The sequence below is a fragment of the Labrus bergylta genome, chromosome 22 (genome assembly GCF_963930695.1).
Source record: "Labrus bergylta chromosome 22, fLabBer1.1, whole genome shotgun sequence".
In the NCBI taxonomy this organism is placed as follows: Eukaryota; Metazoa; Chordata; class Actinopteri; order Labriformes; family Labridae; genus Labrus; species Labrus bergylta.
The window spans coordinates 14,699,516-14,717,208 of NC_089216.1; the positions used below are offsets into that span (position 1 = coordinate 14,699,516).

At 45.2% G+C, this 17,693-nt stretch overlaps 1 protein-coding gene across 3 annotated transcripts in view; it reads right to left on the reverse strand.

Annotated features, from left to right (window-relative positions):
- nat16 (N-acetyltransferase 16) overlaps nucleotides 1–17,693 on the reverse strand; it is a 35,130-nt gene that overhangs the window by 13,630 nt on the left and 3,807 nt on the right. For 2 of the 3 annotated variants that reach the window (XR_010665035.1, XR_003809367.2), the window contains 2 exons: nucleotides 6,828–6,915; nucleotides 5,612–6,732 (listed from right to left, as the gene is read on the reverse strand). Coding sequence is in view for 1 of the 3 variants with exons in the window: in XM_020649299.3 (XP_020504955.1) it covers nucleotides 121–464; nucleotides 554–778; nucleotides 1,129–1,344 (785 nt within the window). In the remaining 2 variants the exon portion in view is untranslated. Of the gene's footprint in view, nucleotides 1–120; nucleotides 465–553; nucleotides 779–1,128; nucleotides 1,355–5,611; nucleotides 6,733–6,827; nucleotides 6,916–17,693 lie in introns of those variants that run through there. The other variant, XM_020649299.3, reaches the window with a different exon arrangement.

Below are 17,693 nucleotides of genomic sequence, written 5' to 3' on the forward strand. Positions count from 1 at the left end.
TCTGAGGTATTCACCCATCAGTACAATCAATACAAACTTTGGCAGACATTGGTGCATCCTACTTTGTTGCCATCCCTGTCTCTACTTGGAACATCTGCTTGGCATGATAAGGATTTTTACCAGTCATCTCCAATGGGCACCCTGATTGGGAAGGTGCAGAGGCTGGCCACTGTGGGGTTGGACACATCGTCCACCATCCAGTCGATGTCCTTCTTTAGCAGGATGGCCATGTTACTGGGCAGAGGTTTGAAGGGCTGCCAGTCCTGGATGATGGTGGAGTTAGGGAGGACTCCCTGCATCAGGTCAGAGGTCAGGTACAGACGGTGGATGGCCGTGTGGTCCAGACGCACAGCAGGAGTGTTAGAGAAGGAGGTGGACAAAGGTGACTGAATGTGTTCACCAAGGCCGAGATCAGACAGACGGAGCTTGAGATCTTCAGCTTTAAAACGAACCAGCAGAATACCCTGAAGAGAAGAACGGTGAAATGTGAGTGACCAGGATAAACAACGATCACCAAACAGAAAGGACTATTGTCTGCTTCTGCTGCTTGTACCTGCTTGGTTATGATGCGGTACTTCTGGAAGTCCTTGGGTCCCAGCTGATCATCACGGGTCAAGCGGCTGACTTTGACGTCTGGGTACTTGGATTTAACCAGCTCAGAGCAAAAGCGCAGCAGAACTCCTGCTACACCTTTTCCCCTTTCCTGAGGGGCAACTCGGAGACCTTCAACCAGCATGGTCTCCCCATCATCAATCACACACACAGACTCCAGAGCGATCTGCAGAGCGGCACAGGGGGAGAAGGAAGACATAATATGAAACCATCATCAGACGTGATTCCTATATTAAAAAAAAAAAACAGTGTTAATGTAGTCACTGAAAGCGTCCTCACTCAGAGAACATTTAACCAGCTGAACGGAGGCCTGAGTATAATGTTCGCAACTTAGTTGTATCAGGTCGGTTCTTATTGGACCACAGAGTTCTTCATTCAAGTTTCTAAACTAGCTTAAGAGTATACATTTTAATAACATATCTGTATTTGTATGGAAGAAACACATTAACATGCTTATTATTGTACTTCTGTCTTCTTATTCTTTAAGAACTCGTTCTCAGTGTTCATCAAACTCACCACTTTGCCCTGTTTGCGAGCCAGGATGACGATGCGGTTGGTCTCCTGCAGCCAGTTGGTGTACCTGGTGGGCAGGTAGTCCAGGCCTCCGTAGATGTCCTGGCTCATTGCCATGATATCGTCAAAGTCCTCCTCAGTGGCCACCGTGAACTGGAGGCCTGCCTGGGACAGGGCCTCTGGGAGCTGGGGCATCGTCAGGCTGGTTTCAATCTTCATCTTCAAACAACTGATGAGATACAAAGTGCAGGAGAGGTTATTGTACATTTCCTTCATAAAGGGTTTCAGCTGCTGGGCGTCACCCTGGATGTAGCCTAACCCACAAAATGAGCGTTGTGTGAACTCGTTTCCAGGGTTACCATGATCAGTCCACCTGACTGGACTGCTCTCACTTAGTCTGGTACTGTTTTTGATTTTCTCTCAGCCATCCCTTTGGGGAGAGCCTGATGCTTTCTTCATATCATCATGGCCAACCAATACTTCAAGATGACATGAAAACACCAGAGCTCACTGATTGGCCAGAGGGAATTATTATTATGACGAGGTGACGGGGGACCAACCGTACAGTAGGGATGTCACCATACCAGAGTTTCAACTTTTTACTAATAATAACTAATAATTGACTAACTAATTATCAAAATATATAGATAGCTGTTTGATACCACGGCAAACTACATAGAAGTCCAAGACCCCAAATGTTGGATAATTTATTGTTTTCAATCATGATGATCGTTGTAGACACGGATATGTAGGCTACATGCAGAAATAAAGAGCAGAAGTAATCAAACCCATGGATTTGACTGAATCAAAAACACAACATGAAATGAAGACAGCAGCCGTGCACTCAAATCATATGAAACAGATCCTAACCCTAACCTATCCTTGTTGTCTGTTTGGTAACATAAGTCAAAGCGAGTCCATATATAGAGTTCTGTGACCCCGCTCTGAAGATCTGAGTGTTGGGGGCTGACTTTAGGACTGTGGGGGAGGGGGACGAGGATGCAGGGGGCAGCAGTGTTCACACCTAGCATTAACGCCTCAATCGGAAGTGAGTCATAACATGAAGCTGCCCGAGGCTCTCTGCAGTATTCTGAGACTCTCATGGTCGGCGTGTGTCTCCCACAAACATAACCAAACACCTGGATGCTGTTTCTCAAACCACCAGCTGTTCATGAATATTTCACAACAATGACAGCTTCACTTGGACTCATACAGATCCCAGTTTGCTTCTTCAGTTCTTCTTGGTCTGGTGGGGAAGACGATCAGGGTTTGTGCTGATATGAAGTACTGACTGTTAAATACAAACTGAGCCAGTATTTCAGATCAGGTATGCTAACAGCACAGGTATGCTAACTGCACAGGAATACTGACAGCACGTGTATGCCAACAGCACAGGTATGCTAACACTAGGTGAAAACATGGCCAGAGATTTATTTTTTCTGAAATATCTTATCAATCCCTGAGGGAAATTCTGGTTTTACACTCTTATTATTGAGAGACATGCTTCTCACACACATAAGCCTGAATCACACACACATGCACAAACAGCACCTGTGGACTTGTGTTAGTGGAGAGATGTCAGAGTGGGGCTGCTGCACACTGCTACTGTGTGGAGGGAGCACACCAGAGCTGTTGGGGGTTCGGTGCCTTGCTCAAGGACACCTTGGCAGTACTCTGGAAGTGCCCTGGCACCTCTCCAACTTCCGTAATTTGGTCCACAATGGGACTTGAACCGGGGACCAATCGGTTCCAAACACCTAAGTCCCTACAGGCTGAGCTACTGACGGTCCACAGATCAGGCTCCAGGGTCTGTGACCTCGTCTGTGGGATCTTAACGTCAAACTAAACGATTGAATATTTGAACAGAATGAGCGGCTGAACATCGACATGTCTGCAGCACTAAAGAACACAAAAACAAGATGCTGGTGGAAATTATTGCATTTAATTCAGACATGAAAATCATAAACACAAGAAGCCGTACAGTGAGAGCAAATCAAAAGAAACAAGCCTGTGCAAAAAGAAAAGATGCTCCATGTTGAGAAGAAGCTGGTACAGAAAGATCAGTGATACGATATGATGCAAAAGCACAGAGCACAATGAAGATATACAGAAGGGCTGTATTAACCCTTGCAGAGCTGCACCTTCTTCTCCATCACTAACCCCCAATTCATACATACTCCGTGCGCGGTCCGTTAGCGCCACGCACTACGTTGTACTTAGCTGCCGCTCTAGTCAATCATTGTGTTCACAGCGCGTGCTGCGGTCCGTCTCTGGCACGTGCCACCGACAGCACTACGCTCTGCTCTCCTTCAAATACGCAGCGAGTATTCGCCGGAGTGCGCTGCAGGCATGCGTCAAGCTGGACAGAATATGACAGCCCGGACAGGAAGTCAGACAAGGAAACGCACAGAGCATCCGGTGAATTTCAAAATAAAACACAATATACAGACTCGCTATCGTATTTTTCATCACTTTATCAACATTACGTCAAAACAGGAACCGAATTAACAACAAGCGGCACGCACGGAGTATGTGTGAATTGGGGGTAAGGCTGCTGGGAAACAGCTGACGGTCTCCCTCTAGCCACATTGATGTCAAAGAAGGACACTGCTGCATCTTGGAATGTCTCAGCTGACGAGTTCAAATATCCACCTTGTGCATCACACATTAACCTTTGTTACCATTTCTTTGAGCTATTTGACCTCAGTTTGGGATCCCTAGCCATGTCCTAACCGTCACTCTACCAGAAGGGCCTTACTTTATTTTTTTAAAAAAGCACAAAGCAAGTAAAGTACTCCCAGGTTAAGACAGGACAAACATTCAAAATAAAAGCCTAACTATTTGTATTTTTAAATGTGAAATAAAGGAATTTCAGACATGCAATTATAAATGAGATTAATCGCGATTTACTGTTGAATTTCAGCGAATAATCTTGATTAAAAATGTTGGTGGGCTTCAGCCCCCCCCAGTTTGAACGGGCATGACGCATCTGCTGAGGGTGGGGTGGGGGGTGTCAGTATGGGCTCGTGGTTTGAGGAGGCTAACACAGAAATGTTAGACATGTTCCAATAATCTATCAATGGGCCATGTGAGCTGTGAGGGCATTTGTAGTCCAAACACTGTCTGCTCACACACAGACACAGACACACACACACACAAAAACACACACACACACACACACACACACACACACACACACACACACACACTCACAAACTCTGGTACTTTTCCATCATGCTTTGATGCTCTGAGATGAGGTGTCAGGCTTGGCCGGGTGGTCAGCTCCTGCCAATGAGAGCGATGTTGTTTTGTGTGTGTGTGTGTGGCTCTCTCTCTCATTGATTCACTCTTCTATTCACTCTCTCGCCCTCTGGCTCTCTTTCAGCTGGCAGCAGACTCCAAACAGAAAAGGACTGGGCATATATTTAGAATAGCGTGCCATCAGATGTGCAGATTGGTGTCCGAGTGAAGGATGATCGTTTCAACATCGGATTTTTGTTGATGAGTTATAAAATAACCTCCAAACGTTCAATACTTCTTGATTCCATGTGTTTTAAAACGGTACAATCTGTAATTTTAAAGATCCATAGAATGAAAGAGTAGTGAAGATGGTTTGGGTCCAGAAAGGTTTGGGGTTTAGACCATGTGTAGTTCCTGTTAATTACAATCAATAAACGGCCCAGTGTTTTGGGTCCAGGACTTCTATTCTAATTTAGTTGCCGTGGTAACAAACAGATATCATTATGGTTTGATTATTATAAGAATCATATCAGAGTGTAATATTCTGATGACCTGTTAGCTCGGATCAGTACCAGGTCACAGTCTGATGACCTGTTAGCTAGAATCAGTACCAGGTCCTAGTTCTGATGACCTGTTAGCTAGGATCAGTACCAGGTCCTAGCCTGATGACCTGGTAGCTCGAATCAGTACCAGGTCCTAGTTCTGATGACCTGTTAGCTAGAATCAGTACCAGGTCCTGGTCTGATGACCTGTTAGCTAGGATCAGTACCAGGTCCTAGTTCTGATAACCTGTTAGCTAGGATCAGTACCAGGTCCCGGTCTGATGACCTGTTAGCTAGGATCAGTACCAGCTCGTGGTCTGGTGACCTGTTAGCTAGGATCAGGACAAGGTCCCGGTCTGATGACCTGTTAGCTAGGATCAGTACCAGTTCCTGATGACCTGTTAGCTAGAGCTGTAGGAGTCAGGAATTAGAATCAGAGCTGGTGCACATATTGAACAATGAATCGTCTTCCGCATTGACCTCATGTTTTGGCTACACATCATGGTGGTTTAGGACAAGGGCTGATTTCATTTGGAGTATACTTCCAGCCTAGAGCCATAAAGGAACCACCCCCCCACAGCCTGAACATAAAAGGTGTCTCTGCACCCGAATAATAAAAACTCAGAGGAACACACCATGTCTTCAGAGGATCATCCAGGTGGTCAAGTGATGACAACATGGACACCAAAATCATTCATGTCTTCAGGGTAGATCCTCGGCTCCACAGCTTCATACCCAAAGGCTCCACGCCGACGCAAACACTTAATCTTAGCGCTCTGTAGCACGATAGCAGGCTCCATGTTATTATTCCAACGTAGCCCCGCCTACACATGAAACAAACCAGTGACACAGGCACCAGAAAATGATTAGTTGTTCAATCTGTCAGTCATCACTCTGTGCTGGTTGTCATGACAATAAGACAACTGTGTGATATGTATTTGCACATAGTCAGCTAAGAATCTGATCAATCAATCAATTATTATTTATAACGCCAATTCACAACAAGTGTTATCTCGAGACGCTTCACAAAAGAGCATATGGCATAAGATGCAGGAAGGATTTCTCCTTTGTATTTCTCGCATTCCTGTTGTCCACACTTCCTCGCCGCTGAGGTGGAGGTCGGAGCAGGCCGTGTATGAAGGAGGATGGCGGTGGTGATCATGCATCATACCCAACAGGAAGTCTGACACTGTTTTCTGCATAAATCAAATCAAATACAAACCAGAACTCAAATGTTTTACGTTTGGGTTAGGGTATTGTTTCTTCTCATGTCTACTTTGACCAAGTTTACGGCGTGCTCCATGTTGGCAAGAACGTTGGCGACACTTGTGACGTTACCATCACTCAGGTCAGGTCTGTTGCTGCTGCTGACGTGTTGCCAGAGTTTCATTGCACAAAACTCCGAGAAGTGAGCAAATCAAGCAAAACGACGTGAAACGCTCTCGTGGGACCTGTGGGTTGTCTTGAGGCAGTCGTCTGGTGGATTCTGGGTGTTTCATGGCTGAATGTACTGGATCTTTATGACCATCAGTTCGTCAAGTATGACCATTATTATGTCTTTACAGTTTGACATGTCTTATTCCACCGTTTAGGTCCAAACAGCTGTGTGCTTACCAAAATGATCCTGGCCTTGAGCCCACTGCTGAAGGTGTGACAGAGTTCACCGGTTCACTATTAAAGACTCAAACCACTTCATGCTGAATCCTCTTTATTTTTACACACATGATGACTCTGGTACATGTTTACAGTTCAATGGTCGGTTTCGTCAGCTGTCTCTGGACCAATCAGAGACCAGCATACCTGGAGGCGGGACATGTTGTTTCCCCTAGAAATCGAGACAGACGTATTATGGTATGAAGTTTGACTTTAGTCTGAAGTGAATCACCAAATGAAAACTGAGTTGATTGATGTCTCACTGACCTGTAAGGCTGCAGGTTGTTTCGGCCATCATCACGGGGAGTGTGACTTTCATTGGACCACTTCAGCTAATGAGCATAAAGAGCGCCACCTGTGTAATATAGCACTGCTCATGAATAATGAGTCATCCCAGGCAGGATGCATAATTCACCACAGAGAGGATACTATTACCAGCAGCTTCCATTACCTGAAGGTCTCTGAACCAATGCTATACCTTTAAGCTTTCTCAGTCTCTGAAAGTGTCCCACAGAGCGTTTAAGCTGCAGGACTGGTCTGAAACACTGACAGTCCACCAACACAAACACTTCACTGCTGAACAAGCAGATCAAACATCATGTTGAGTCGTCTTCATTCTAAGGGCGCACTCACACTAGGCAATCTGTACTGTGCCTAAGCTTCACCCCTAAAGTCCATTTCGTTTGACTAGTGTGAGTGCACCAATCCGTGCTGAAGCTTGGTACACTTCTTTGGCCCTGGCATGCTTTGACTAGGTGTGCTTCAGCATGGTACAGTTCATGCACAAGCACAGGTACACAACGGACAGCCTTTATTTTGGGTAAATCCAGAGTGTTCTGTCTGTATCAACTAACATGACTCAAAATAAGCCACGAAGTCAGTAAAGTTGCTGTCTTGGTCTTTGTGCTGTTCTCCGATGTGCAGACGCAGACTCGGTTGTGGGTCCCTTTTTTTTGTTTTTCTCGAGTTTGCCTGTTTTTTAAAGGCTTTATATGCGATTGATGATCCAGCAGATGTCACCCTTGAGCACTAGCATGAAACCAAAATACTTGCGGTGCATTGTTGTGTTAGCATGCTAATGCTAGCGATCTTTATTATGCTCGTATCTTCACACTGCATGTAAGTTTACCCGAAATGAGCGTGATCTAGAAACACACTTAAGCAGTGAGTACAGTATGTTATTCTTCTTTTCTCTAGTCCCTCAATTAAACAATTTTTATTCGCGAGGGGAGGAGTCGTCTGCCGTCCCGGCAATGTCAACAAACTAAAAATATGACTCTGAAAACTATGAAAACATCACAGACAGTGGGACTCGGGTGTTACACCCATTGTAGACAGTCATGACTCACAGAGTTATTTTCAGAGGAGATACTTGACTTCTATTATATTTAAGAGTGAAAAATCGCATATGAAGCCTTTAAACTAAGCATGCTTCATGAAAGCCATGCATGTGTTGTATTGCGATGTTATGCACAAGAGGAAACCGTGATCCCCAAGAGACCCATGTTAAAATGTAGTGTCCACTAGTCAAATCTGCAAGTTAAACGACCTCATATTTTACAAATCTGTCATAGTCGATCTATGATATTAAAAAATTCTAATAAATACTCAGAGCTGAAGGACAATTTGAATTATTAATATTTATATATTCAATCCAATCATATATCAGGATATTACTTCAGTCCTGTCTGTGTGTGTGTGCGTGCGTGCGTGCGTGCGTGCGTGTGTGGTATGGTGTGTGTTTGTGTGTCACAGAGGGATGTGTCGGCTCACTCACACACACACACACACACACACACACACACACACACACAGAACAGAAATACATTTTTTTTTGCAGACATTGGGGTAAGCAGCTTTCACTTCATATTCACATGGACTCTTTTTAAAGGAACAGTAACACACCTTATATCGGCCAGTTTAGGTCTGATCGAGGTGCAAACATGCGAGAGTGAGTTGACCCCCGACCTCGTTATCTCGATGAGTTTTTTTAATTAAATCATGCAAACAGACTGAGTGAACTTAAACGGCGTCTCTGAGTGGACGGGGCCGTCTCACTTAGTGGGCGGAGCTTCCCGTGTAGGGAAGTGTGAACACAGTGTGAACACAGTGCTAAGAACAAACCCAGAGGGAGTTTGACTTCACTCTCTGTTTACATGAAGCAGATTTGATATCTGCTTTGTTCATATTCAGAATTCATGATAAAGCTTTAAAAAAACATGATCGATATTTTTAATTTCGACTTTAAAAGTTGAAACATTGAAACGTTCTCGGCTCGTTCACATCATCAGACATCGAGGATCTTTGCTTTAGCCTGTTAGCTTCCACATGTCTGTATTCATGCAGAGCTTTTTGCATAATGACGAGGAGGAAGATTGTTTTAAATCCTGTTTATCTGTGATCACTCCTCTGTTTCTATCCCAGCTCGTCTTTTTAATTCGCTCTATAAATAAACTGGGCCAACTCAGAGAACAATATCAAAACACGAACATTTCATGTTTCTCTCAGAGGTCGGACTCAATTATTTTAGATACCATGATGATGCACCGCTGTAGCAGAGACTGATCCTCTTCATCCTGCTGTTACCAGAACAGGTCACCATCATCATCATCATCATCACCATCACCATCACCATCACCATCATCATCACCATCACCATCATCATCTCCATCATCATCATCACCATCACCATCATCATCACCATTATCATCAACCTGATCATCATCATCATCATCACCATCACCACCACCATCATCACCATCACCATCATTATCACCACCATCATCATCACCACTATCATCATCATCATCACCATCATCACCACCACCATCACCATCATCACCATCATCATCATCATCATCATCACCATCACCACCACCATCATCACCATCACCATCATCATCACCACCACCATCATCATCATCATCATCATCACCATCATCACCACCATCATCACCATCACCATCATCATCACCACCACCATCACCATCATCATCATCATCACCATCACCACCACCATCATCACCATCACCATCATCATCACCACCACCATTATCATCATCATCATCATCACCATCATCACCACCATCATCATCATCATCATCATCCTCACCATCACCACCACCATCATCACCATCACCATCATCATCACCACCATCATCATCATCATCATCATCACCATCATCACCACCACCATCATCATCATCATCATCATCATCATCATCACCATCACCACCTTCATCATCATCATCACCATCATCACCACCACCATCACCATCATCATCACCACCATCATCATCATCATCATCATCACCACCATCATCACCACCACCATCATCATCATCATCATCATCATCATCATCATCACCATCATCACCATCACCATCATCATCACCACCATCATCACCATCATCATCACCACCATCACCCCCCCCCCCCCCCGTGTAATCAGTGGATTATCCGCTTTAAAGAATCATCGTTCTTTAAAGCAGGTCTGAGAGTGTTCAGAACATTGCTGAGATCTGCTCCGTGCTGCAGGTCGGACCAAGCTCTAGTTAGAGGCTATAAAATGAATAAGGGTCAAAGAGGGGGGAGGAGGCTTGCTGTGAGGGAGGGGAGGGGAGGTGGGGGAGGGGATTATATGAGCGTCATTATACCCCGAAGGGAGACAGCTGTGGATGTGGAGGAGGAGGAGGAGGAGGAGAGGAGAGCCTTTTTCTTATAATTTAATGATCACTGCGCCCAATATCAGGTGGAGGGAGGAGACGCATCCCTCTGCACACACACATACGCACACGCACACACGCACACACACACTTGCACACAATCTGTTTGACTTTGCAGTAGTGAGAACTGCAAACAATAAAATGCTTCATGCTCTCACACTCTCCTCCTCCACCTGTCACCTCTCCTCTCCTCCTCACCCCTCTCCTCATCTCCTAAATCCTTGCTTTATTCTTCAGCTCCCCCTTCCCCTCCCCCTCCCCCATACCAACCCCCTCCTCCATAAATCTCCTTCCCCTCCCCCTCTTGTCCTCCCCTCGGCCCTGACTCTGCACTGCAGCACCTACACACTCATTAATCTCCAAGGTCCACTCAGCTCCATACAATGAGTATGTGTGTGTGTGTGTGTGTGTGTGTGTGTGTGTGTGTTGTCCCTGAACAGTCACTCTGTGAGATGCAAATATAAGAAGATTTATATTTGGTCACTAACAGTGTCCTGTAATGCTGCATTCAGGTGCTCCTTGGATTGGCCCAATTCAGGAGTTGGGAAGTCCTTCTTCCGACTTCAGTGTGTTGACTTCATGTTTCCTGTCACGTGAACGTGCACGCTGCGCTTTACGCAAAGCTGTTTCCTGTCACGTGAACGTGCACGCTGCGCTTTACGCAAAGCTGTTTCCTGTCACGTCAACGTGCAAGCTGCGCTTTACGCAAAGCTGTTTCCTGTCACGTCAACGTGCAAGCTGCGCTTTACGCAAAGCTGTTTCCTGTCACGTCAACATGCAAGCTGCGCTTTACGCAAAGCTGTTTCCTGTCACGTGAACGTGCAAGCTGCGCTTTACGCAAAGCTGTTTCCTGTCACGTCAACGTGCACGCTGTGCTTTACGCACAGCTGTTTCCTGTCACGTCAATGTGCAAGCTGCGCTTTACGCAAAGCTGTTTCCTGTCACGTGAACGTGCACGCTGCGCTTTACACAAAGCTGTTTCCTGTCACGTGCACACTGCGCTTTACACAAAGCTGTTTCCTGTCACGTGAACATGCACGCTGCGCTTTACACACAGCTGTTTCCTGTCACGTGAACATGCACGCTGTGCTTTACACAAAGCTGTTTCCCGTCACGTGAGCGTGCACACTGCGTTTAACACAAAGCTGTTTCATGTCACGTGAACATGCACGCTGCGCTTTACACACAGCTGTTTCCTGTCACGTGAACATGCACGCTGCGCTTTACACAAAGCTGTTTCCCGACACGTGAACATGCACGCTGTGCTTTACACAAAGCTGTTTCCTCTCTCACGTGAACATGCACACTACACTTTACACAAAGCTGTTTCCCGTCACGTGAACGTGCACGCTGCGCTTTACACAAAGCTGTTTCCCGTCACGTGAACGTGCACGCTGCGCTTTACAAAAAGCTGTTTCCCGTCACGTGAACGTGCACGCTGCGCTTTACACAAAGCTGTTTCCTCTCTCACGTGAACATGCACACTACGCTTTACACAAAGCTGTTTCCCGTCACGTTAACATGCACGCTGCGCTTTACACAAAGCTGTTTCCCGTCACGTGAACATGCAGGCTGCGTTTTACACAAAGCTGTTTCATGTCATGTAAACGTGCACGCTGTGCTTTACACAAAGCTGTTTCCTGTCACGTTAACGTGCACGCTGCGCTTTACACAAAGCTGTTTCATGTCATGTAAACGTGCACGCTGCGCTTTACACAAAGCTGTTTCCTGTCACGTTAACGTGCACGCTGCGCTTTACACAAAGCTGTTTCCTGTCTCACGTGAACGTGCACACTTGCGCTTGACACAAAGCTGTTTCCTGTCACGTGCACGCTGCGCTTTACACAAAGCTGGTTCCCGTCACGTGAACATGCAGGCTGCGTTTTACACAAAGCTGTTTCATGTCATGTAAACGTGCACGCTGCGCTTTACACAAAGCTGTTTCCTGTCACGTGAACGTGCACGCTGCGCTTTACACAAAGCTGTTTCCTGTCTCACGTGAACGTGCACACTTGCGCTTGACACAAAGCTGTTTCCTGTCACGTGCACGCTGCGCTTTACACAAAGCTGTTTCCTCTCTCACGTGAACGTGCACACTGCACTTTACAAAAAGCTGTTTCCCGTCACATGAACATGCACACTGCACTTTACAAAAAGCTGTTTCCCGTCACGTGAACGTGCACGCTGCGCTTTACACAAAGCTGTTTCCCGTCACGTGAACGTGCACGCTGCGCTTTACACAAAGCTGTTTCCCGTCACGAGAGCGTGCACGCTGTGTTTAACACAAAGCTGTTTTCCGTCACTTTAACGTGCAGGCCGCGCTTTACACAAAGCTGTTTCCCGTCACGTGAATGTGCACGCTGCGCTTTACACAAAGCTGTTTCCTGTCACATGCACGCTGTGCTTTATACAAACCTGTTTCCCGTCACATGAATGTTTGTGTGTAACAGTCGAATTTCAACGACGACTCGTCCTCCTCTGAGTCTCTGCAGCAGAATTTAAATCCTCCTTTATGTAACGTGTGTCCGTCACATGGTCACACCGTGTGTCCCATCAGGCTTTAAATCGCTCACTGAGCGTCTCTTTTACATCAGCATCAAATCTGAGGTTTTTTTTATGTAGTGTGGTGTGTTGATAGAGTGATGTCACAACTGTTTGTGGTTGAAAACAAAAATGTCTCTCTCTATAGGGATCCTTTCTGTCATGATGTCACACACTTTCATGTAAACACCAGATCCTGAAAATGACCAGAACCAGGACCAGACCCTTAACGGGGATACTCAGGTCCATGTAAACACAGTGAGTGAGGATCACAAAAATTAGATTCTGCATGAACTGTAGACCTCCACACACACACACACACACACACACACACACACACACACACACACACACACACACACACACACACACACACACACACACACACACACACAGACAGTGAGTCAGTGTGTTGACAGAAGAGGACGCCCATGTTGTGTTTTGTTATTTTCTCTCTCTCCCTCCATGATTAATACAATAAAGCTCCACGCTTTCAAATCCAAATACCAAACTGTCACAAGACATCACATCAAGCTAAACTCTAACTCTCTCTCTCTTCCTGTCTGTCTCTCTCTCCCTGTCTGTCTGTCTCTCTCTCAAATGATTGTTGATCTACATGTGGTCCCATACGGAGGCCCTGAGTGATCATACATCCACACAGTTTATTTTGCCCTGTATTCCCGTCGTGGTTAGAGTGACCAATAGGGATGTAAAGATGAATCGTTAGGCAGTTAAAAATCGATTCAAAGGTGTCAAGGTTCACATTGGTAATCTGAAAAAGAATTGCAATAATATGGTGAGCTTCAGCTGCTGTAGAGCAGAGGCGGTTGGCAGCTGCAGAGCGAGATTTAGAACACACCAGCTTCTTTTAAATCGAAGCTGTGGAAACATTTTGGCTTCCCCAAGACAAAAAATGAAAGAGGTAAGAAGATAACAGACGAGACAAAAACTGCAAATAAGAAGACAGGGAACTACACAAATAGCACAACCAACATGATGCAGCATTTAATCAACACCACAATGAGAAGCTCCAATCACCTCCCCTTGTTGATAGAAAGAAAACATTAAAAGGCCAAACCACACTGACAAGTGGGTCTGCAGCCCCGCTCGCCCAAACGAGTGCAAGAGCCAAAGAGATTACGAGGTGCATCAGGGTTTTAACTAAAAAATTAAAGGAATCTTTTTCAGCCATCTCATACTTTGTCTTCAGTCTGATTTTGTAAAATCAATTGTATCGTGAACCGTATCGTGAGTTGAGTGAATCGTTACATCCTTAGTGACCGTATGGGACCTCTAACCCCCCTGCATGGATCCACAGGTGAATGACCTGCTTTGATCACACGAGCTGGGTGGTAAAGGTTTCCCTCCTGGGCAGGTCCTTTAAGTTGGTTGTCAGCGGCGTCATTGAAGTAGGTCGTAACAGTTCTACTTCCTGTCTGTACCGAGCGTTTTGTTTTCGCTCATTTTAAATATGGCTTGTATGCCGACACGCAGCAGGTTCTGCTAGCATGATAAGCTAAGCTAGCTAAGAACACTGAGATTAATTGGCACATATACAAACCAATCAGTGTTGAACTTTGACCCCATGGTGCATCAGCGATGTTTCTCTATTGGTTAAAACAGCAGCAGCAGCAGCTTTGGCGACAACATTGATTGACATCTTAACAATCACACTAATAAACGTTCATTCAGTTTCCTTCGTTGTGGTAACCTTTTCAGAAAGACAGGTGGACTGAGTGTCAGGACGGAGAGATCATCATCACTCTCTTCTGTTTGAATTCAAACTCTCTGTGATCTCAGTGACTGCCCCCTAGTGGACAAATTATCAACAGCAGCTTGAAGGACCGACGTCACTCCCAGTCACTTCATGTTTAATTAACGACACGATGTGACATCACATCAATGAAACAGAGTTTATTCATTTAAACTCTCTGATTAACACTGACAGATTAACTGATCTTACATCCATGAAATATCTTTGAACTGCTCGCTGCCATTTTAAGTCCTCTCTCTCTTTCTGCAGTGTGCATGCGTATGTGCATATGCGTGCATGTTTGTGTGTGTGTGTGTGTGTGTGTGTGTGTGTGTGTGTGTGTGTGTGTGTGTGTGTGTGTGTGTGTGTGTGTGTGTGTGTGTGTGTGCATGTGTGTGTGCGTGTGTGCATACGTGCGTGTGTCCCCGTTCTGTTTGGGATGAAGGCCTTGTGGTTTTGGAGTCCAGATGGTCGTCCAAATGGAGCTTTTTTCACACACGTCAAAGAGAGTAGAGCAACGTCCCAGAATGCACTGCAGCTCAGGCAGAGGACTGGCTCAGTGCAGTATGTGGATAATAAGATGGAGAGACTGATACCTGCCTGTTCAGTCAGACTCTCTGTTGGCGGGTCACTTCACACTGCCAGCTGTCATACGACACAGGGAGGCCTCCATTTGAGCACGTACGGAGTGGAAGTGTGCAGTGAAATGGTTTAGGGGTTTGAGAAAGACCTGATGTGTCTGCGGACCTCTCTGCCCTGCAGGGCCAAAAGTCAAACTGTGCACATGTCCAACATGTGACGACGTCACTAAAAATATCAGCTTCTGTGTGACGTTGAGCTGCAGCGCGGAGGCTAACCCTGACAGACACAGAGCATGCTAATCTCTGCTCACGTGGAGACGCCGTCATGCTCGTCTATATTTTGAATGTTTCATCAGCCAATCAAAACGTACTTTTTATGTGAAGAGATTTAAAGAGCCACAACAGGTCAGACAGTCAGAGGAAACACGTTCTTTACTTTAAGAAGCACAAACATGTTTCTTCACACCAGAACATGACATACATGGGGCGCAGTGAGCTCGCCCCATGTATGGAGGCCATGGTCCTCTAAGCGGGAGGCCCAGGTTTGAATCCCACCTGTGGCTCCTTTCCCGCATATCATCCCCCACTCTCTCTCTCTCCCTGATTTCTGACTCCATCCACTGTCCTGTCTCCCCATAAAGGAAGAAAAAGCCCAAAAATAAATCTTTGAAAAAACAGCAACATGACCACCTGTTTGACTCGCTCGAGATCTACATCATCACCTTCATCATCACCTTCATCAGCATCACCTTCATCATCATCACCTTCATCATCATCACCACCTTCATCATCATCACCATTATCATCATCATCATCACGTCCATCATCACCTTCATCATCACCTCATCATCATCATCATCATCATCACCTTCATCATCACCTTCATCATCATCACCTTCATCATCTTCACCTTCATCATCATCACCTTCATCATCACCATCATCACATCACCTTCATCATCATCACCTTCATCATCATCACCTTCATCACCATCATCATCACCTTCATCATCATCATCATCATCACCTTCATCATCACCACCTTCATCATCATCACCATTACCATCATCATCACCTTCATCATCTTCACCTTCATCACCTTCATCATCATCATCATCACCTTCATCATCATCACCTTCATCATCTTCACCTTCATCATCATCACCTTCATCATCATCATCACCTTCATCATCACCATCATCACCATCACCTTCATCACCATCACCTTCATCATCATCACCTTCATCATCACCACCTTCATCATCATCACCATTATTATCATCATCATCATCACCTTCATCATCATCACCTTCATCATCGTCACCTTCATCATCTTCACCTTCATCATCATCATCACCTTCATCATCACCATCATCACCATCACCTTCATCATCATCACCTTCATCATCATCAGCTTCATCACCATCATCATCACCTTCATCATCATCACCATCATCACCATCACCTTCATCATCACCATCACCTTCATCATCATCATCACCATCACCTTCATCATCACCATCATCATCATCCCCTTCATCATCACCATCATCACCATCACCTTCATCATCACCATCACCTTCATCATCACCATCATCATCCCCTTCATCATCATCATCATCATCACCCTCATCATCATCACCACCTACATCATTATCATCACCTTCATCATCATCACCTTAATCATCATCACCTTCATCATCATCATCACCTTCATCATCACCATCATCACATCACCTTCATCATCACCACCTTCATCATCATCACCATCATCATCATCACCTTCATCATCATCACCTTCATCATCATCATCACCACCAACATCATCACCTTCATCATCATCATCATCATCACCTTCATCATCATCATCATCACCATCATCATCACCATCATCATCATCATCATCATCACCACCATCATCATCATCACCATCATCACCTTCATCATCATCATCATCACCACCATCATCCTCACCTTCATCATCATCCTCACCTTCATCATCACCTTCATCATCATCACCTTCATCACCATCACCTTCATCATCCTCATCACCATCACCTTCATTACCCTCATCACCTTCATCATCATCATCATCACCTTCATCACAGGTTCAGTCTGATAGACATCAACAGCAGTGTTCTTAACTTTTATTTATCCTTTACAGATTCTGATGATGACAGAGCGGGCTGTAATTTAGAGACGCCATCGTTTACCAACAAGGAGATGAGGAGACAAACGAAATAAACAAGGAGACAAACCAAGGAAACAAGGAGACAAACCAAGGAAACAAGGAGACAAACCAAGGAAACAAGGAGACAAACCAAGGAAACGAGCGTCTAACTTTAAAGTGTTTTTTTTATTTTTTGTGATAAATTCTGACGGCGAGGAGTTTATTGTGAAGGCAAAAAAGCGATTAATCGCATCACCACACACTGAAGTTAAAATGTTTTTTTTTCAGGGCGCCAGTTGGCCTAGCGGTAATGTCACATGCTTGATGTAGTCATCGTCACAGCAGCCATGGGTTCAAAATCTGA